The 21408-nt window shown below is 38.8% G+C and overlaps 2 protein-coding genes across 9 annotated transcripts; both read left to right on the top strand.

The window, feature by feature from the left end:
- Window positions 1-918: 918 nt before the first annotated feature.
- slc26a6.1 (solute carrier family 26 member 6, tandem duplicate 1) lies at window positions 919-10088 on the top strand. Its single transcript, XM_085918466.1, has 18 exons — window positions 919-1208; window positions 1292-1431; window positions 2231-2341; window positions 2629-2762; window positions 2996-3160; window positions 3608-3760; window positions 4028-4110; window positions 4777-4924; window positions 5422-5535; window positions 6047-6124; window positions 6365-6460; window positions 6579-6685; window positions 7187-7256; window positions 7512-7601; window positions 7670-7819; window positions 9154-9208; window positions 9437-9561; window positions 9775-10088. Exons 1-18 carry the CDS (start codon window positions 1066-1068, stop codon window positions 9796-9798), a joined length of 1986 nt encoding a protein of 661 aa, XP_085774592.1. The 5' UTR covers window positions 919-1065; the 3' UTR covers window positions 9799-10088.
- slc26a6.2 (solute carrier family 26 member 6, tandem duplicate 2) lies at window positions 9450-21128 on the top strand. 8 transcript variants are annotated; one of them, XM_085918420.1, is made up of 21 exons: window positions 9490-9561; window positions 10736-10806; window positions 11799-11922; window positions 12665-12822; window positions 12963-13073; window positions 13489-13664; window positions 13742-13906; window positions 14038-14190; window positions 14270-14352; window positions 14430-14577; window positions 14647-14760; window positions 15115-15192; window positions 15722-15817; window positions 16500-16606; window positions 16704-16773; window positions 17034-17126; window positions 17213-17326; window positions 17495-17638; window positions 18104-18158; window positions 18302-18420; window positions 19156-19978. In XM_085918420.1, exons 3-21 carry the CDS (start codon window positions 11801-11803, stop codon window positions 19177-19179), a joined length of 2130 nt encoding a protein of 709 aa, XP_085774546.1. In that variant the 5' UTR covers window positions 9490-9561; window positions 10736-10806; window positions 11799-11800; the 3' UTR covers window positions 19180-19978. The 8 variants fall into 8 exon arrangements, 6 of the variants coding, with proteins under 6 accessions (XP_085774561.1, XP_085774546.1, XP_085774553.1 ...); XR_015066921.1 differs by lacking the exon at window positions 9490-9561 and adding an exon at window positions 20060-21128 and having other exon boundaries at window positions 10573-10806; window positions 19156-19241; XR_015066920.1 differs by lacking the exon at window positions 9490-9561 and having other exon boundaries at window positions 10573-10806; window positions 19156-19241; window positions 19449-19984.
- The last annotated feature ends 280 nt before the right edge of the window (window positions 21129-21408 follow it).

Below are 21408 nucleotides of genomic sequence, written 5' to 3'. Positions count from 1 at the left end.
TCTGACTTTCTTCCAGCATTCCGTAATGGTGTGCTCTGAGAGATCATTACCGAGGCAGAGTAAATTTCCATTTTCTTTGCTGCTTTTCCTTAAAAAAATAAATAAATATGTATAAATTGAGATCCAATGATCATTATTTTAATGCTCATACTTTGTGTGACCCGGCTGGTGATGTACCATGAAAATCTAATGGGACATTAAAGGTTAAAGCATTATTGGCTCAGCCAATGGATCCTGAACAATTCCTTGAGTGACGGCAGCTGTTGCGGTGCACTCTGGGACTTGTAGTATCTGATCCAAACTAAATGACAAGACCAGTTATTTTGTCCCAAATAAAGATGTCTCACATCACATTCAAAGAGTTCAGTTTCTCATCATTCACTAATGTTAGAAAATCAATCAAAATTGGTAGAGTGGTCAGATCCCAACTGAGAGGTTGGAGGTTTGATCCCCGGCCATGAATCATAAAGTATTTATATCCGTTATGTAACAGTATAAATGATCCTCGAGCATGGGGAATGTGCCATGCAGTTGCCTCGTTTTTCCTGATATACTCTTTGTTTGTTTGATAAAGTACAAACTATATAGATTAGACCATTTTAGTACACTGACACTGAAGAAAGATACGCTTGGGACCCGATCCCAGTCATTTTTGCATTCTATAATTATGTCTTGGAAGTGCAACTATTCATATATTTCCACACAAACCTTAATAGAAGCATTCAGAGCAAGAGAGCGGAGGTGCTGGACTAGGACTGAAGGGGGTTGTTAAAGCTCTACAGTGTCCGGAGTTCAAGGATTGCCCATGCCCAATCTCCACCCTCCTGGAGTCACGTGTGCTTTGCTCCCTTCCTACTTTCACTTTGGCACGTGAACTCCTGCAGCTACCCTAGCATTCAAATAGGTCATCCCTTCTTGCTCATTCCCTTGAGCTGAAAAACCTCCCAACTCAAGTTTCATGACCTTTCCCAGGAAGAAAAGCTCTTTAGAGTTAGGACACACTGAAGGCACACGGTATAAAAAGTGAAGATCCTCTGTTTTATTAATCCCTAAACTTGTTTTTAAATGGACGACTCTGAGCAAAATAGCCATCCCGACAACGGGCATTATCTTGCTGTGGCCCTGGATGAGGCCCAGCTGGAGGTCATTGGGCAGCGAGTAAACACATCCATGTCCTTCTTGGAGAGGGTCAAGATGATGCAATGCCGGTGAGTCAAAGAAGGTCAGATTTTCTGCATGCACTCTCCACGGCCAATATCTAACTCTCTGTGTGGGTCCGCATTGCATTCAGGTGTTCAGGCGCCAGGATAAAGACCACACTGCTGGGCTTGTTTCCCATCCTGTTGTGGCTGCCGCACTACTCCATCAGAGAAAATGCAGTGGGAGACCTGATGTCAGGGCTTAGCGTGGGCGTCATGCATCTGCCACAGGGTGAGCAACGTACAATAGCGCAGAAACTATCATTAAAAAAAACACACGTAAACACGGCGTCTCGCCGCACGGATAGTTCCCGCTTATGCTTCACAGTTCTAAGGTTCCAGGATCGAAGCTGAACTACAGCCGTCCTGTGCGGAGATTGCATGTTCTCGTACTTGTGTTGATTTTCATGTCTACTTTGGTTTCCAAACACATGCTGTAAATGTCATTGAGCATAGTTTGTTTGTTTGTGCAGCAATTGACTGGTAACTAGTCCAGGGTCTCTTGCTCAATGCCAGCTTACCAGTGACATGAGAACAAACCCTAAAGAAAAAGGATTAATGCAAACAAGTGAACAACAAACTATATTAAAAAAAAAAAAAGAAAACACTCAATTTAATGAATGGATTTAGTGAGCTATGACTATACAGGCGACTTGTTGGTCTTGACTTGCTATATGATGTGAACATAATTAGTTCTCAGAGAAAGTTTGGCTCACCATCATCAATTTCATCCCAAAGGTATCTTACAACTATTAAACCCTTGTTGACCTGGCTTTGTGGACATCCATCTGTTAAGATTTGTCTTGATAGTGCCTCTACTGTACTCTTAGACTGCCAGCTGATCTTGGGGAATCACAGGGCACATATTCATCAGCTATTCACACCTATGGTCAATTCATAGTGTTTCATAAATACAAATACACATGCTTTGCTTGTGCCGCATAAAACTAACACACGTATAAGTAGAGATATTTTTCGTCCACGTTCCATTAACCTCAAAGTCATGTCTCTTTCGTCTCTATCCTGTGCAGGTATGGCCAACGCCATGTTGGTAGGCGTTCCTCCGGTGTTTGGCCTCTACACATCGCTCTACCCGCTGATCATCTACTTCATATTCGGCACTTCCAAACATCTCTCCTTAGGTGACTGTCACATTCAAACAAAAATGTCAACAAAATATATATCCCCATGCCTTGCTCCAGAGCTCTCTGCAAATGTGTGGAAACAATCTGGATTCACAATGGTAAATCCTGATCAGCCTTGTGTTTTCACCGCCATGATGCCTAATGGCGTTGCTGTAATGTGTTCAAAAAAGGTACCAGTACCATCAAATATGCAACTTTTAATGATGGAAACAAAAATTACACTAATGTGCCAAACTAATTTGGTTGGTTTTTGAAACTCAGCAAATTGTGTGTTTATGTTTCAGGAACTTTTGCTGTCCTGGCCATCATGATCGGGTCCGTCCCTGCCATTGTGGAGTTGCCTGACGATGGTGCTGATGTGGCGGAAGCAAAAGTCAACATAGCTGTACAACTTACCTTGCTATGTGGTCTCATACAGGTAAACATACACACACATACACACAATACATTATCATCTATTTTTTTACACAAATACCGCCTTTTGAAATGTTTGTTTCTTTACCCCGATATTTATTTATGTACATATGTAAACATATATTTGTATGTATATATATTTATTTGATCATATTTATCGCAGCCCATATTAATTCCAGATTTGAATACCGCTTGCATGCGTGTGTATGTACAGTATGTGCGTGTGTACTCATCCAGCTCCTACTGTATCTGCTGCGCTGTGGGTCTGTGTGCCGTTGGTTGTCGGATCCTCTCATCAGAGGCTATACAACAGGTGCTGGCCTCCATGTCGTTGCTCTGCAGCTTCCCCTCATGACCGGAATCATTGCACAGAGACACACTGGACTGTTGGCCTCCGCATGGGTTGGTTTTAGTTACATACACACACACAAACAGAAACATGGACAATTTCTATTCATATGACACCATGTCATGATAGTCATTTAACATACATGTACAGTATTATCCGGGGCAGAGGTCCGATTTGTTTGCATTCCACCAGCATCCACTTTTCATTTCCACCACTTTCTGTACATTTTATCATCAAACTTTCTCTGCTGTCAGGACACACACACACACACACACACACACACACACACACACACACACACACACACACACACACACACACACACACACACACACACACACACACACACACACACACACACACACACACACACACACACACACACACACACACACACACACACATACTAACAATAATGCTTTTAAAATATCTTTTTAAAAATGATGATGAGGATTATATATTAAAGCATCTGTTGGTTTGATGATGTCCTCCTTTTCCAGACTTTACACGACGTCCTGTGTGGGGTTACCAGTGTGGTACCTGGAACTCTGTCAGTCACTGTGGTTTCTATGGTGATACTCACTGGTGGCAAGATGCTGAATAAACATTTTAAAAGCAAGCTGCCTGTGGCCATACCTTGGGAAGTCATACTGGTGAGCAACACATACAAACAGCCATGTGAACAAACGACTGTAAATAGTTGATATATTTCATCTGTGTTGTTTTTATGGGTTATTTATGCTTTTTGTGTTCTTAATATACGTCGATTTAAGTAATTGTGTGTTTTGTTGTCGTGATGAGCTGCTTAATTCACAAATCTGCAAAGTGTCAAGGCTTTAACCTCCAGTTGAACTACTTTAAACAGTATGTGATACAACACCGTGTTTGTTGTAAATCTGTTGTTTTTGCGGGGCCTACAGATTGTCCTGGGTACTGTGATCTCGGTGCAGATGGAGCTGGCTGAACAACATAGAGTCCAGGTGGTAGGAGACATTCCTTCTGGGTCAGTGGTATAGTCTTATTGTCTTTTTTTTGCTTCTGTTTTCATTTCAACTTCCACCATTTCTAATACCAGATGCTGATGCTATTGTTTTTGTGTATTGACATGAATTACACAATCTTGAATAGAAACACTGAATAGAGGCTATATGTTGACTGACCCATATTTGCTGTCTTACTATCATAATAATAAGCTCGTCATTTTAGTATTCAATTGGCATGTTTAGAACGAATGTTGCTGTTAAGATATATACACATTTAATGTCTGTATTGAGTAGAGGTGGTTTCCTTTTACAGTACCAGCTATTGGGAATGTATTGCAGGCAAAAATAAATTGGAAGGAAAAAAAAAGTAAATAATTTTGAAGAACAAAAAAATATATATCACTAACCTCATGAGTTTGAACAATAAATATTCTAATTTTGAGGTGAGTGTATTAAAATGAATAGAGGCTGAAAATGATTTGTGAATCAATGTATTTTGTTTCTATGTTTTACACAACAACCCAATTTCTTTGGAATTTGGAATATTGATTACTCTACTAAGTCTTAAAGAAAATATTTTTTAAACAATAGTGGGGTAGTATTGAGGGCAGTAATACAATGGCATGTTTCACTTAGATTCGGAATTGAGTCGTCATTCAATGGGTGTTATCATTCCTCTTCTGCAGCTTGTCACCCCCTATCATCCCCTCTCTCACCATGGCCAGGGAACTGTTCATTCCGGCTTTCTCTATCGCTCTGGTGGGCTTCAGCTTCCTCTCAGCCATGGGCTCCACGTTTGCCCTCAAACATGGTTACCACTTTGACTCCAGTCAGGTACAGCACTTCTAACCCAGTTCTTCAAAAATGATTACCTTCTCAATTTTCTTGTCAAATATTTGAGGGTCCACTTTTTTTTAGTTAGCAGTGTGATTCATACTTAGAGAAATCACCTCAGGTCCATGACAGTGCTAATACGTTGAGGACATTTTATTTCAAGAGACTGCAGTAATAGCAGTATTTGTTCTAGATGTATTGCGACCATCCCATGAACTACATTACATCAGTGTTATGTTCTTTCGATGTTGTTTCCAAGTCATTTTGACATTTTTGTAACAATTAGACAATTCTATTAAACTTGCAGAGTTCTCTTTCCATTGAGACCATACTGTCCCAAATAGAAGATTACTGGGCTAGTTGATATCTAAACTCACCAGAGTAGTTTTCCCAAAAATCACTTCAAACCCTCTCCTTGCCTCCACTGATCATTTTGAAAGATGACTTTCATCATGTTTTTTTTTTTTTGGTAGCCATCTTTGTTCCTCTGTCCTTAGGACCTGCTGGCTTTGGGTTTGTGTAACTCGATAGGAGCCATGTTCCAGTGTTTTGCTGTCAGTTGCTCCTTCTCACGCAGTATGGTTCAGGAAAGCATCGGCGTCAAAACACAGGTATCGTTTGTTACTCGAAAAGACTCTTCTTTTGAAAGAGCAAGATGATATCGCTTCATCAATTTTCATCCTACTACTACTTTTTGTGTTTATGTTCTCAGTGGTTGGCCCAAAGTAATTATTTTATGGACTTTTATTTCACTTCATATATTATGAAATAGTAATTAAAGACAATCAAACAAAAACAATATTATTACATTCTACTGCTTGATAACAAAGTGGTACTTTTTATTTTACCTTGATTTGTTCTTTATTTGATCCTGTATTTGTAAAACTGGAATATGAGTAACAATTTTTTGTAAATGTTATACTGCAAAGACGGTGGGTGTTTACAAGCTTTGCACTTCAGCTAACTCCTTCTGAGCATTCTGAGTATACCAGTTTTCAATTGTATATTTTAAGTATCCCGATATTTATTTGCGCCATAGAAATGATGATGATGGTAAAAATGCAAATCCCCATGTTTGTCCTTCCTATTGCTCACATGCTCCTTGGTGGTTTTGCTCTTCAGATGTCTGGCTTGGTATCAGCCCTGATGATTTTGACTGTTTTGCTAAAAATTGGTCATCTCTTCGAGCAGCTGCCAAAGGTAAAATGTTCTAACCCTAACCCTAACCCTATTTTTATTCCTGCAAAAGGATCTCTTGCAGTCATGCTTACACGTTCAAGCTCTGTTGAAAATTAAATGCATGTATTCACTTTGGCTTCCTCCCACTTCCAGTACCAAATGGGAGAAAATGAGTCAATAGTTGTCAGACTGTTGCTGTGTGTCAGCCTTGGTAGGACTGGCAACGGATCCAGGAATGAATAGAAACATGCTGTGTTCCAGGCAGTGTTAGCAGTCATCATTGTGGTGAACCTGCAGGGGTTGCTGGCTCAGTTTAAAGATGTGCTTTTGTTATGGAAGTCTGACCGATTGGACCTGGTAGTATACAAACGCACATTCAATCTGATACATATTCTGCACTTGATTATCAAGACACTTACCCTTGCCTTCCTGATCATGAACTTTTGACCTCTGCTCTGGTATTTCCCAACTCAAGCTTGTGTGGGTGGCATCACTTATTTCAACCCTAGTCCTAAACCTGGACTTGGGTCTGGCAGTGGCCATCGCCTTCTCCCTGCTTGTGCTCATCTTCAGAACCCAACGGTCAGTGTTGTTTCTCTACCACTTTGAATGTTTGTGTGATATTACAGTTAGTACGTTTAAGACTTCAAATGAACTGACCACCTCACAATTGGCCTAAAATTAATACTGCTGTTTGCAAATTCTTTTTTTTACTTTGACTTGCAAACACAAATTTGAGATACAAGCACTGTACCCAACTCAGTCCACTTCAAAACGAGCTGCGCTTTGCCAGATAGTAGAACAGTTCTACAAAAAATAGGCTTCAAGGTCTTCGTCACTCCCAGCTGTAGTTTACTGTTTACACTCTAATCGTTATAATTGTTATATGGATGGATGGATGGATGGATGGATGGATGGATTGATGGATGGATGGATAAAGTACATTATAGAGTGCTATTTTTCTTAATAGATGATTAATTAAAGCCCTGTCTGTCAGTTTTTTCTAAGCTTCTCTCCCCAATTAGCTTTGGAGTCATTTGCCATGTTATATTAATCTTTCTCTCATGTGTTCATATCTTTCAGCTCCCCAATTGCCATCTTAGGTCAAATTCCTGGGACAGACTGCTACAGAGATGTGCAACTCTACACTGAGGTGTTTTCACAGTTTCTATTACCTTTTATTCAATCTTGCAGCAGCTGTAACTATGAAAGTTGCTTTTGTGCTATCGTTCATGGATGCCATTTAAGATAACCTAGAAAAAGTCGAGCAATAAAAATCCTAAAAAGCTGAATAATGGGGTCTTCCACATAAAATATAGTAAGTGATATATCCTTAGTACTTTGTGTTGGATCAAGGCTGCATCCTTCTTTCATTACTAGCCAAGTGTTATTTGGTTCTTTTTCGCAGGCAAAGATGATTCCCGGAGTTACCATAATCCTTTGTCCCAGTCCAATTTATTTTGCCAACTCTGAACTGGTCTTCACTGAGATCACACAGGTGGAAAACACACACAAACCAACACATTTGTAATGCAATTGTCTCTAACGCTTCCACTCTCTGTTCAGATCGTGAGTCATGCTCAGACGGAGAACGCAATAGGAGTCGAAATCTCTTCGTCGTCCTCCACTGATGTCCCGACACAAAGCCATTCCTTGATTCTGGATTTTAGCTCGGTCAACTTCATGGACACTGTGGCCATGACAGCACTTTGCAAGGTGATTCATCCATTCTTTCGCTATTTATTTTGTAGAAGCGCAGTCGAGACAAGATGACTGGACAGCCCTTAGCCTTCTTTGTCAAAACTCAATTTGCCACTAACCAATGGCCAAATAACTACAATTCTTGTGGAACAGCAAACCAAGATTTCCAGGACATCGCAATGGTGATCTCACAATAATTGGTCATGAAAATTCTTTATTCACAGCTTATTTGCCTTCAACCATGTCAAACACAATATGTATGATGAGCGGATTAAATATAGTATAGCATGATTAAAACATATGTATACCCATTAGAAGCAATTTGTTACAATTTAATCAGTAACATTTCTAAATGTTTTTTCAATTCACATTTGAGTCAACAGAGATGTATCTGCATAAAAAAATGTTAAATTTCCATCAGATTACTACAAACATTAAGAACAATTTTAACTGTTTTTAAAGGGCTGTGATTTAAATCTGTCTTTTTGAGCTGACTATACAAGGTAACTTTTTCTGTGGCTTCCAAGTACTTTTCTTGTTATCATAGTAAATCACAATATGTTCTTGGCCTAAAGTAAGTAACATTTATTTTTATTCAGCTGTTTGTATCTAATTTCCCGACCTGAAATGTAAGTCCGTTGATTAGTTTTTGTTGGACAGGAGGTTAATGTTAAAGTAAAAAAAAAAAGTATTCTCAACAAACCCCATTGACTCCCAGCAACCACCTTGATTAGTACTTTGAAGGTATATTATGTTTTCAATATGTCCTTGTTATGTCTTCAATACATGTATGTCAGTATGTTGTGTTTTCAATATGCAGTTAACTTATTAATTATTTCCTAGCCCTTATCCTGTTCACGGTCATAGGTCAGCAGAGTGAGGGTGACTGGTTGCCAGTCAATTGCATTGCATGAAAAATAATCCTCATCTCATATTTAATTTGCAAATAAGCAAAGCACACTTGGAATTTGTGGGAGAATCTCTTCTGAGCTTATTGAAAGTCAAATCGTGGTAGCCAAGTAACTTGTACTTTAAATTTGAGCACTTCATAGTTTTTTCCTCCCCTTTTAGAAAATCCACTTCAAATGTTCACCCCTTATGAGTGATACGAAACCGATCATTGGTTCCGTTATCACCAAATTTGATAAACACCTTGTTGATTGCACACTATCAGCTTTTGATGAATGACTAACCAATCTTAGTCACGACTTTATCACATGTTTGACCTCACTGAAAAGCAAAATAATAAACACAAGAAACTTGCCAAACTACTTGACAGGATTTGCTTAGAATAAAATCGAGTCACAGCATCCTCTCAAGCCTTGTGATGCTCTATTTGTGTTCAACAGCTCGTGGAGAACTTTGAAGCCTGGAGTATCCGTGTTTTTCTGGCCTCATGCCCGGGTCAGTTTTATTGCATGTTTTGTTTTTTTCTCTCTCTCATTCATTGTGACACGTGCTCAAGCTTACACACACCCAATTTAGTCAAGTGGTGGAAGACACCTGCATGTTTCTTTTTCCAATGGATAGGTGTTTGTCACAAACATCTTCATCTATAAATGTCATTTTTGATGACGTGACTGAAGTGCATACTATGTGAGGTCAAACTTGAGGTGTGCTGTGTGTCAATAGAGAGTCTTTTATCCCAGCTTCGGTGTCATGGCTGCATTCCCAACAGCCTTCCAAGCTCCTGCATCTTTCCATCAGTCCATCACGCCGTCCATCGTTGTATCAGCGACCTGCCTGTGCTTCTTGAGGTATTTGTGTACAAGCTATTAAAAAGTGATGTTCCCTTTAAATACCACACCCTTCATGTCAATGATTGTCTTTATGCAAACTACACAAGAACATCTTATCAGAAAGTGACATTTGTCTATAACTGAGGATAGCTGAGCAAAACAATTGTTAGATTTGCATAGCAATTATTTGTTATGCATAGGTTTTAATTTTATTCATTCATCTCTTCCCAGGAAACTACCTCTGATGCAAGTTAAAATAGAATGTACAACTTGGACTGCTTCCTCTGTATCTATGTATAATACTGCTCAAAACTCTGGAACTATTCAAAGTGGAAGTCTAAATGTTGTAGTCAAATTTATTCATACCATTTTGCAGTTCAAACTATTAAGAAATATGTGTGGTTACATTTCGGGAAATGCTTTTTGAATGAGGAACTTTGATAGTGGTCAGTTTTTCTGACAATTTTCTGAAAATAAAACATTTCTTGTGAAAAAAAATACTAGTTTTAAGAATGTTTCGCAGTCGTACAGTTTTGCAGTGTATATGAATTCATACAGTACATGTTCTACAGCATCTTGGGGTGCCCTGAAAAAAATTCGTCACTTCATATCACTAACATATCATTAGTAATTGAATGCAGCCGTAATCTGTGATTGCATTAAACATCTACGTAGTACGCTTGCATTTGTGTGTATATATATATATATATATATATATATATATATACTTTATATATATATATATATATATATATATATATATATATATATATATATATATACTTTATATAATATATATATATATACACAAAACATATGAATACAATACCATATTGTCTTTGCAGTGATATATATATTGTATATGTTTATATATATATCACAACACTACTTGATTGGTTTGAATTGTTGTTGTTTGTTTGGCCAAACAAGTAGTGTTGTGACTGTTAGGGCCCTTGATGGTGTCAGTGGCTATGGTCCTTTATTTTGTCACAGAGTGTTGGGCGTGGCCTGGTCATTTGCTGGCAAGTGTGTCAGTCAGCTTGTCCAAGTAGTCCACTTGTCCTTTATTGTTTTTATTATATTTCACAATGATTATGGACTTCGTGTTAACACGACTTCATCTTTGTGAAGAGTGGTCTTCATTATCACATTCTGTAAATTTTGTTTTCGTTTTGTTGTGTTTTCTGGACAGTATGCAACAGTGGTATTGTCTATAAAAAATTAACTTTGACGAAGGTGGAACACTCGCCTTCAACTGCCATGGTGAGTGCAAGTTCTTGTTCTAGATCATACCCGGTAAAACTAAATATATATATATATTGTGACCCTGCAGTGCAGTAATCATATCCAGGACTAAATTAGTGTTTTGTGATTGTTTTAATAAAATAAAATAATAATAAACTAAAAAGAAATAAAATAAATTGTTGAACCATTAGCATTGCATTGTCAAAGAGAGCAAGCTATTTTCAACACATGACTTTGGTCAGTAATTTGAAAAATAACACACAAGTATGGACTGAGCAATAAAAGGAAAATTACCAAATTGACATTTTGACCTGATGCAAGCAATATTTGATTTGATATTTGTCATGATCATGACATCATGATTAAAATGTAGCCAACTAATTCAGTAGCAAAGGAGAATTCTGCTCCCAAGTAACAAGATAATTTATCAGTCGACCACATAGTAATCTATTTTGAAAGTATTCCAGCCGGCATCATATTTTCTTCTGTCTGGTGTAATGATTGGACAGGAAACAATCCTGACTCCAATGGCTGACTTATCTTATCTCTCACAAATGAAAGATATGACAAGAGCTCGAGTTAAAAGAGGCACCATAAGTGTCCACTATTTCTTCTAGCTCAGGAAAAGTTATTGAAGACCTGCTCTACTTGAATCAGATGGAAAACTCTTGAACAAATTAGATTGAAAGCATTGGGACTGATCTGCTCATAGCAAGGAATCATTTGTCATGAAGTGGACTATGTAGGATGTCATTTTAGGACCTAACCAACTTGATTTTATTCTATTGGATGAGGTCATTAGGCAGCACTGCTGTCTGAATTGGGAAAAACAAACTGAAGACTCGTTTTTATTTTTTTATTTTTACTTTTCATTGTTTTTACCACAGCAGGAAAACACGGAGTATTTGTCACTACATATTGTCTTTGCTTAGTAAGTATGGAAACAATGTGTATTTTAATGATTATTTTAATTACCATCATAGTGTTATTGTTAACCTTATGTGTTGTAGTTATGGCGGAGGGGGGAGAACTTGTTGACAGAGTCCACAGAGAGATCTTGGATGAAGACGCTGTGGACAAACTGTCCGGGATGCCAAAAATGTCTCTGTGTGACAAAGTCAAAAATTCCCTCAGGTAAATGTCATGAATCCTCATCCATTGATTGTTGCCATGTACACAAAATAATTTTCAGTTTTGGTCCTCATGCATATTTGATCACTGAGAAACCCCAATGTGGTTGGTCTCCCTTTCCTCACACTATCAAGCCATTAAAATAATTACATTCATTTTTAACGTTTAACACATTTTCCCAAGCTGCCCTTGAACATCTCACTATGAACTATCGTATAATCACTTACAGCTCTTTCAGTTGAAAAATTATGGTAAAAAAGGTTAAAAAAAACATTTTTAAAATGTGTAGTCGGAGGCTGCCTTCACTTGCTTTCTTCGCTTTTCTCAGAAATCCAGAATGCTTGAGACAAATGCTACCTTTAGCAATTATAATTTATGCTCACTCCGCTCTCGGGAATCAAACATTTGTGATTGATTGCAATATACATCAGAATATACAATAATAATGATGATGATGATGATAATAATAATAATAATAAATGTGTGCATGTATTTCTTCCTGCTCTGACACAGTGATAACCTGAACATGTTCTACTCATGTCCAGGAATCTTACAGCATTCCCTTTTTCACTCCTTACACTGGAACCTGAGCAGTCCCTTGTTATCTGCGATTAATTATCATACAAAGGAATACATATTGTGCTCGCATAAAAGGGAAAGATTGACATTTAACATTTCCCCTTCTTGTGTTTCACACAGACCACAGTTCAAGAAAACAAGTGAACCTTGTGCATTTCACCCCTAGGTCAAATCTTCGTCACAGGTGTTCCAGTCAGAGTCTCAAGAGCTGCCTGCTGGCTAGCGTCCCTGTTCTGTCGTGGTTACCTCGTTATGCCGTCAAAGAAAATGCCCTGGGTGACCTCATCTCTGGGCTCAGTGTGGGCATCATGCAGCTCCCCCAAGGTGAGCTATTGTAGGCTGCATACAGATTGCAGGCATTTTTACGCTTGCTGAACCTGTCAAACTAAAACTCAGGTGTTTTGAACATTTCATTTAATGTAATCAGGTGATATGGTGAATATTATTTTTTTGTGGCCCCGAAGGTATGGCCTATGCCTTGTTAGCGGGGGTCCCTCCAGTTTTTGGCCTTTACTCCTCATTCTACCCCGTCCTCATCTACTTCATCTTCGGCACATCCAAGCATATCTCAATAGGTTGGTTATTCACAAGTCACCACATATTGTGTGGAAAAGGCTCTCGCAACTGTTATTTAGCACAGATTTCACATTAGATTTTATGGGACACCACCAAAAAAAAATCTTAGAAGCAGTATACATACTAAAATAGCCGCAATTTACTCCTAAATTTACAAACCCCAATTCCATGGTGCAAATTCAAAATGTGTGCAAAATAACAAGATTCATCAGTAGTTTGAACATTATATATCTTGTATTTGTAGTGTATTTATTGAAAATAGTTTGAAAAAGATTTACAAATCATTGTATTTTTTGTTGTTGTTGGAATTGGGGTTCATATTGTGAAATCTGGGCCTATTTATTTGAATACGCGACTGATAAACATACAGGAAACATGACTTGTTCAGTATTTGAATAAATCTCTCTCCTTCAGGAACATTTGCAGTGATTAGTGTGATGCTCGGTGGGGTTACGGAGCGATTAGCCCCAGACTCAAACTTCATGACATGGGACAATGTGACCAACATGAGTGCATTGGACATCCCTGCTCGCGATGCGGAACGAATCCGAGTGGCTACTGCCGTTACTCTCTTAACAGGCTTATTTCAGGTGTCGATTTTGTATCCATACCCACTAACAAAGCCTACATTATTGATTTCATATGTTTTGTTGTCCAATCAATGTAGATCCTGCTCGGCGTGGTCCATTTTGGGTTTGTGGTGACCTACCTCTCGGAGCCGCTGGTCCGAGGTTACACCACAGGTGCCGCAATCCATGTTATCGTGTCCCAACTCAAATACACCTTTGGAATCGACCCCTTAAGATACAGCGGACCGCTCTCCTTGTTATATGTATGTTAGGTCATTGTGCTCATATCTGTATTTGCAGATCTAAATACAAAAGTTGTAAACATTTGTATTTATTGTCTTTGCTTTTTGCCGCATTCCTTTTCCTTTACCTCACTTTTATTGTTGTTTTGCAGACAGTGTTGGAGATATTTTATCTCGTTCCACAGACCAACATTGGGACTCTGGTGGTCAGCATTGTCTCCATTATTGCTCTCGTCCTTGCAAAGGAGTTCAATTCGTACTTGAGTAAAAAAATTCCCATCCCAATACCTGTGGAGTTGATTGGTGTGAGTATAAAGCACATAAATATACGGGCACTGCATTTAACAATAAAGGTATCAATCAGTCAACACGCTTATACTTCAGATCACCGTAGCTACGTTGGTATCCTGGCAAATCAACTTACCAGGGAAATATGGAGTGGATGTGGTTGGAGAAATTCCATCAGGGTGAGAAACAACATTTTTGAATCAATGTAACAAACAATCAAGGGGTTTTTATTTGATTTTCTTGACTTATCGAGCAGCCTCCAGCCGCCTGTTTTCCCGAGAGCTTCGCTCTTCACCCAGGTGATTGGGGATGCCTTCGCCCTGTCCGTGGTGGGCTACGGCATCGCCATTTCACTGGGAAGGATCTTTGCACTGAAATATGGATATAAAGTGGACAGTAACCAGGTAGGACACAAGCACGCTGAATAGGATGTCGAAATGATTGACTTAAGACATGTCCCTTTTATGCTTAAGGAACTGATAGCCTTGGGGCTCAGTAACTTCATTGGGGCAATGTTCCAATGTATTGCCGTCAGCTGCTCCATGTCACGCTCTATGGTTCAGGAAAGCACAGGAGGGAAGACCCAGGTGGGCAGAATAATCCATATCAATTTCATTTTCTACTTAGTCAATTTTCCCACTTCTGTTGTGTTATTGTCAAGAGGAGATTTAAGAGTCAGTTGTTTATTGCAGTCTTGGAAGCATTGTTAAATGAGGCTAAAATATGACTTCCTTTTAGCTCTTAAGATGTCAGATTAATTGGTTTTGCGGAAGACAAATGTCAAAGCCCAAAGTAAAGTTATCAACATCACACAGCACTGAAAGGACTACATCGAAGAATGCTGAGTTTACCATTTATCATTTAGGTTTGTAAGAGGAAGAGAGGCAGGGCCTGATTGAGGTTCTCCTCCAATAATCATGTTGTGGCTCTCTTCATTGCAGGTTGCTGGGGCTCTATCAGCCATTGTTATTCTTTTCATCACCCTTTGGATTGGAGCTCTTTTTGAAAACCTACCCAAGGTCTGTGTGTACGTGTTTAGCTAGTTTTTAGAATAATATAATGTAAAATATTCAGGAGCATTTTTAGATGGCAAAAGAAATGGTGGAATACCAACTAATCGACCGAAACCACAAATCCGTTTCATGTGTTCATTTTTAAACATCTATTTGAGTCACCACCAATTGTTTGGTGCTCAGCCCTACTTATTTTCATTATAAAATTGTGAAGGCCTTTTTTTTTTTTTTGGACATGAAGAGCGCATGAGAGCACTTTGACACAGGTTGATCAACAACCTTTAAGTGTGGAGGCAGCCACTCCACACAACACGAGTCATACACAAGCTGGTGATTCTCTTGTTTTACAGTATAAATAAATATTCAAGTATCACATGCAGCACGTGTGTTGCATCATGTATCACCATGCTTTATTGATTGACACTATCTGTGTTGAAGAGAGAACAATTTTGCAGCTATTTCCGTTTTTATTCTTTGTTTTTTTATACATCGTTATTGTATATATATATATATATATATATATATACATACACAGGCAATGTTGGCTGCCATCATCTATGTGAACCTACATGGTATGATGAAGCAATTCCTGGACATACCTGCACTGTGGAGGAGTAACAGAACAGACATGGTGAGTTGAAAAAATGGGTTCTCAGCTATTCCTAGTCGATGACAATTATTTTCCAAAGTAAGTAAGAAGAATCTACTTTTTCATTGGGATATAGAGAAAATTGACTTCTTAACAATTGCATGTATACACATCTTGGGAATTCTGATGTGCTTGATCACCAATCAGGTTTGAAATTAATTCACTTAGACAACCTTTGAACTACAACTTGCTGATGTGTCTGTAAGCAAGCTGTTCTGCATTTTTGGTTTATGGCACTCATTTACTGGCTGACTTATCCCAATCAATCAATCATACTGTATGATTCGGCAGCGAGGTTGACAAAAAGCCTCAATGCATCTCAGTGCTTCTCCACTAGACAGAACCAATATCACTGTTGAAGTTCAAAGGTAAGCAGAGTTGCATTGTTAGCACAGCGTTATCAGTGTCAGCTTCTGATAAGCGGCACATAGTCAAATGTTTGCTGAAGTTGCTAGCGTGGGGAGGGTGGCATATTTTTGTTTGGCGGTGTGTGAAAATAATTAAACAGATCAGCTATACAACTTTAGAGCCACAAGTGCCATGCTATGCTTACTAGAACTGACTTGTTTGGAGAAAAAAAAAAACGAATGCAAGATTTCTCAATTACACTCTATCTTTGGCTCATGTCATTACACAAATACCATTTTTAATGTCTTCTTCTCAGATGATCTGGCTCGCCACTTTCCTCCTTACCCTGCTGTTGAACCCTGACTTGGGACTCGCTGCCTCCATTGGCTTCGCAATGCTTACTGTCATCTTCAGGACACAGCTGTAGGAAATATATCCAGTAATAGTATAATAATCGTCAATTATATTAAATCTTGTAGTTGATTCATATTTTCCTCTCTTTTGTGTGTGTTTTTTTCAGACCTACGTACTCCAAATTGGGGCAAGTTCCAAACACAGAAACCTACTGGCCGTTGGAGGACTACACTAATGTAAGAAATATGATAATTTAGAGTTAATTTAGTGCTTGCAGTAAATGTCTGTTCAATCAAATGGATTATCTTCTGGACCACTCTTGAAAAAGGCCAACAAAATAGTGGGACAGAAAACCTGGAACCCATTAAAGAGGGGGGTTTACTTTATAGCGATTCATTTGACGTGGTCATAATGTTGTGTATTGTCGGGTATAATGAATGATCAGTGAGATTGATAGTATTGTGATCTCCCCCCCCAAATCGTTGACTGCTCCAAGGTGAGAGAAGTGCCGGGTATTTTGATCTTCAAATCTTCTGCCACGCTCTACTTTGCCAATGCTGAAATGTATCAAGATGCACTGAGTAAGAAGGTGAGTGTGTATTTCATGTAAACAAATTAGTATGAAGATAAAAGTCAGACTTACACGTATGTCTTTTGTTATGTACTGCATTTTAGTTTGGCTATGACATTACCAAAATCCTGTCAGCGAAGAAGAAACTTGAAGCCAAAAGGAAGAAGTATGAGATCAAAAAAGCCAAAAATGCTGCAAAAAACAATGTGGCAGACATGGTGAGAATGCTACCCAAACACAAAGTCCACATGTTACAGAATTGCTTTTTAGCCTCCCGCTCAGATATGAAGCCAGATTGTCCACATTTACCCTTAACTTGATATATTTGCTCTCATTAAGAAAGGAATAAATAATTTGCTCGTATTTGCGTCCTTCTGAATACTCAGGAACGAGAGCTGGAGGAGCATGAGAAGGATATTGCCACCATTCAGTTAGAGACTGAGCCTGACCCTTCAATGCCCAGAGCCATCATCCTCGACCTCAGCCCTGTCAGCTTCTTAGACACTGTGGGAGTCAAGACCTTGAGTGGTGTAAGAAAACAAGTCATACAGTTACCATTTGTCTAGCAGGCTTATGAAATGACTAGCAATATTTACTAATCATCTTGGAAAAAAAGTATGCTCCACACCACATGCACTCCCCTCATGTGAGCTCTCAAAGGCACACGTTTTATTTTGGGTAGCTGGGGCGTACTTGATGTTTTTTGAAGGCATGTGCAGATTGTGGAATCTGGCCACCGCTTTACAAACTGGTTTGGACTTGTTGCCATCCAGCAAGTGCGACATACTTATTAGTTACTTTGATGATTATGTGCAGCATTTATTTTTTGGGAAGCAAAGTATTCAGTCTTTAGAGAATTAGTCACACACAAAGATTAGGTTTCAATTAAAACCTTTACCTTTGAAGTCATTTTCATTAATTGCAACCCACAAGGCATTCTGATGTAAAAACCTAATTTATTGTCCTACACTGTTTTCTGTTCTTGTCTTTTTCAGATTGTCAAAGATTATGGGGAAGTCGGTGTGGAGGTGGTGCTTGCATCTTGTCAATGTAAGTTTCCTGGCATTGCTAGAAAACCATAGAACTGACCCGTTGGACAACAGACATTAAATGCACAATATACGTTTTCCATTTCCTGTCTTTCATCTGCCTTGTCACGCTCTCTTCATTCACTTGCCTTTCTATTTCTCTAGCTGGCGTTGTGAATAATCTGCACATGGGCGGTTTCTTCAAAGACAAAGTGAAGTCTCCTATCTTCGCCACTGTCCATGAGGCTGTGCTTCACTGTCAGTCTGAACAAACAGACTCTGAGGTGATGTAAAAATTGATGACACACATCCAAGGTTATTATTTTAATCAGTAAAACTAATGACATTAAGATTAGGATTAAAATTCATCAAAGTGCGTTGTAATATCAACATGTTTCTTTTTTTAATATAGAGAAAAACATACCACAAAACATTCTTTAACCACTCTCCTGAGGATAATGACAAATGCAGGGTAATAAACATTGCAGAGCTAATGCACCTTAAGTAAACCTAAATTAGCTAAATAATAAAAATATCCTAAAACACTCAGGCATGTGCTTGCTGACACAAAAAGCCATTTTTACCAGTAGTATAACAAAAAAATTATTTGAATTCCAAAGACATGCATGGAAGGCCAATTGAGCACTCCAAATTGTCCGTAGGTGTGAGCGTAAATTGTGGTATGTTTCTGTGTATTCTGCAATCAATTGGCTGCTGACTGATTCAGGGTGTTCTCGACCTACTGCCCCAATGCCTGCAGTTCAGAAAATTGTTGGATAGGTGGATAGTTGAGAGAAACAAAAAATGTTGTCCACGTGTACCAGGTAAAGCAAGCGGCACTTGTGGGATGCGGATACTGCCTCATGCGCGCACTAATGGCGATATCATTGGAAAGAACGACAAACTAGCCAGGAATTAACCAGAAAGAGGAGATAATTTAGTCAGATTTGGATTAAAACATGCAGAAAATGATACTTTGGGGAGTGTGCATCAAATAGAATGGTTACTTTGTTTTACAGGTGATCACAGCAACACATTTCTGAATGCTGTGCGTAATTCTATGAAGATGGACGATGAAGAGAGAGCACAGTGCATGTTCTGTGAGGTTAGACAATCTCATGTACGTTTAAGATGCTCATATCTGTACAATTCTCTTTATTACGTTATATACACATAACTGCTCAATCAGAACACGCATGCAACACACATAACTGGATGAACACACACTCACACACCCACACACACAGGGGGGTGGCGCCCTCACACTCAGGTTTCAAATGGTCATGTGACAAGTTCCCGCCTTTCCGGGCAGTATAAAAGGAGCTGACCTGGAGAAGGAAGCTGTTGTTTCATGTGACGCCGGGCCATGTGTACTGGCCGCCATTAAACAACCCAAGATCTTGCCAATAGCCAATAAAGAACCAACTCTATACTCCGCACTTTGTTTTTCCTGGCTCAACATCGGGCATCCTGCACAACACGCAACAGTACATAACATTATTTGGGAAATCTTTTGAAAGACAATATAAGCAAAAACGTTCTTTGTATTTGTTTAGTTCTATAGCTTTCTGTTTTGCACATCTGTGTGAAATAAAGGAGGAAAAAGCAGAGGATCATTTGGTATTCCCTTTGTTCTCCTCACCTAGCTATTTACACATGCTGCATAGCTGAATACCTACACAGTGAGGCCAGTACTATAGCAATCATACCCATGCTGATAATTAAAAGGGATAAATATCCCAGCAACTCTGTCAACAGCCTCTTCTCCTTTGAGCCTTGCAAAAATGATGTTCCTGTATTGTCCCAGAATCATCAGTTTGAAGAAACTACTATTTAGATTGTACATGTGAATAAAGAGATAGCCTTTACTTCTAGTGTATAGAAAGAAGCAAATCATGTTAACTTGTAGAGTATCTGTTCCAGGAAAGGTCACAAATTGATGATGTCACACTGCCCAGTGATGTCGCTACCTCAAACCCATGTGGTGATGCCACACCCTGTGTTTCTACAGCTGCCATGACACAGTGAATGTCATCATCGAGGAAGGCCTCGAAAAGCCACTTTTGAATCCTGTAACTGCCAGGATCTCCTCACAGGAGGTGATTTAGTGTTATGTTTAAACAAAGCAGAAAACGTATTTCTCAAGAACGTAACATCTATATTTTTATATGTATATATAAATGGATTCCGATGATCCTGCGCCATATCGCGCTAATAGCCGACTTGAGTCTACATCCAGTACGCCAGTCATTGCGACAGAACCTGATAATGTCCCAGAATGTATAGAAACACATAAAACCCATGCGACACAAACTGAAGGAAAAGACTTAACAGATATGAAGGAGGTTTCCCTTCACTATGAAGAGCTATGGGGTAAGTCAGTGTGGTTACTGATACTAATGAATGGGGATGTGACAGCAAAATGAAAATGTTATCATGCAAGACCAATGTAACTGGAAAACACTAGAATAAAGGATCAAACTAGTTGAATTTTGGTCAGTATGTTAACAATTTAGGAAGTTTTAAGGAAGAAATTTTATATGTTTCAAAAAGTGTGCAAAACCTTTTTCCATCCACTGTGCAAAGGAGTGTGGCTTGTTATGGAGAAGTAACGGATGGCTAGCTTATACCAGTGAATAGCTCCCACCATTCAAGGTTAGACGATACATTTTAGTGTATAATTTCCCTCCTTCGCATAAACTGTAAATGGTAACTGAACTGCCCTAATACAGTGCTTTTTTTTTTACTCCGTATGCTTCACATTCATCCATTCAAACACACATTCATACACCAATGGGAGGCTGCTGCCATGCAGGGTACTGCCATGTCCACTGGGAGCAAATTAGATATGTGTCTTGCTCAAGGACACTTCAACATGGTCACCCATTCTTCTGGAAGTAGTGCAAAACAGAAGTGTGCAACGTGATCACATTAAAATAATTTCACAAAAAATAGCGGAAACACGTCCGCTGTCACGTTTTTATAATGAGCAGGGTTGACTAGATACTATTTGTACCAAGCCATAAATTCAGGCTAAAAAAACTGTTGTGAAAAAACGTTTAATGAAGGGGACAAACAATGTATCTCGGTCAATCAGTTTGGTGATTTGAACATGGAACATAGTAACTGCTCAAGGTTAATGGGACAATGCTGTTAAGTCATTATTCAATTCACTCTATTCATTGAGAAGAAAATGCAATATTCAATTCACTCTATTTATTGTAGAGAATATGCAAAACCTTTGGCACACAACCAAAAGCGGGTAGCCAAAT

This window comes from Syngnathus leptorhynchus, chromosome 1 (assembly GCF_054491065.1).
Source record: "Syngnathus leptorhynchus isolate UIUO chromosome 1, UIUO_Slep, whole genome shotgun sequence".
Classification (NCBI taxonomy): domain Eukaryota; kingdom Metazoa; phylum Chordata; class Actinopteri; order Syngnathiformes; family Syngnathidae; genus Syngnathus; species Syngnathus leptorhynchus.
This window is presented reverse-complemented; position numbering and strand designations above follow the sequence as displayed.

What these genes read in the sequence shown, in the direction of transcription:
- slc26a6.1 (XM_085918466.1), top strand. Translation starts at nt 1,066, where the DNA reads ATGGACGACTCTGAGCAAAATAGCCATCCCGACAACGGGCATTATCTT. An exon ending in ATGTGCAACTCTACACTGAG is followed by an intron (nt 7,257 to 7,511) that starts GTGTTTTCACAG and finishes TCTTTTTCGCAG; the next exon opens with GCAAAGATGATTCCCGGAGT. An exon ending in TCTTCACTGAGATCACACAG is followed by an intron (nt 7,602 to 7,669) that starts GTGGAAAACACA and finishes CTCTCTGTTCAG; the next exon opens with ATCGTGAGTCATGCTCAGAC.
- slc26a6.2 (XM_085918435.1), top strand. Translation starts at nt 11,801, where the DNA reads ATGGCGGAGGGGGGAGAACTTGTTGACAGAGTCCACAGAGAGATCTTG. An exon ending in GTCATCTTCAGGACACAGCT is followed by an intron (nt 16,607 to 16,703) that starts GTAGGAAATATA and finishes TGTTTTTTTCAG; the next exon opens with ACCTACGTACTCCAAATTGG. An exon ending in AAAACAATGTGGCAGACATG is followed by an intron (nt 17,327 to 17,494) that starts GTGAGAATGCTA and finishes CTGAATACTCAG; the next exon opens with GAACGAGAGCTGGAGGAGCA.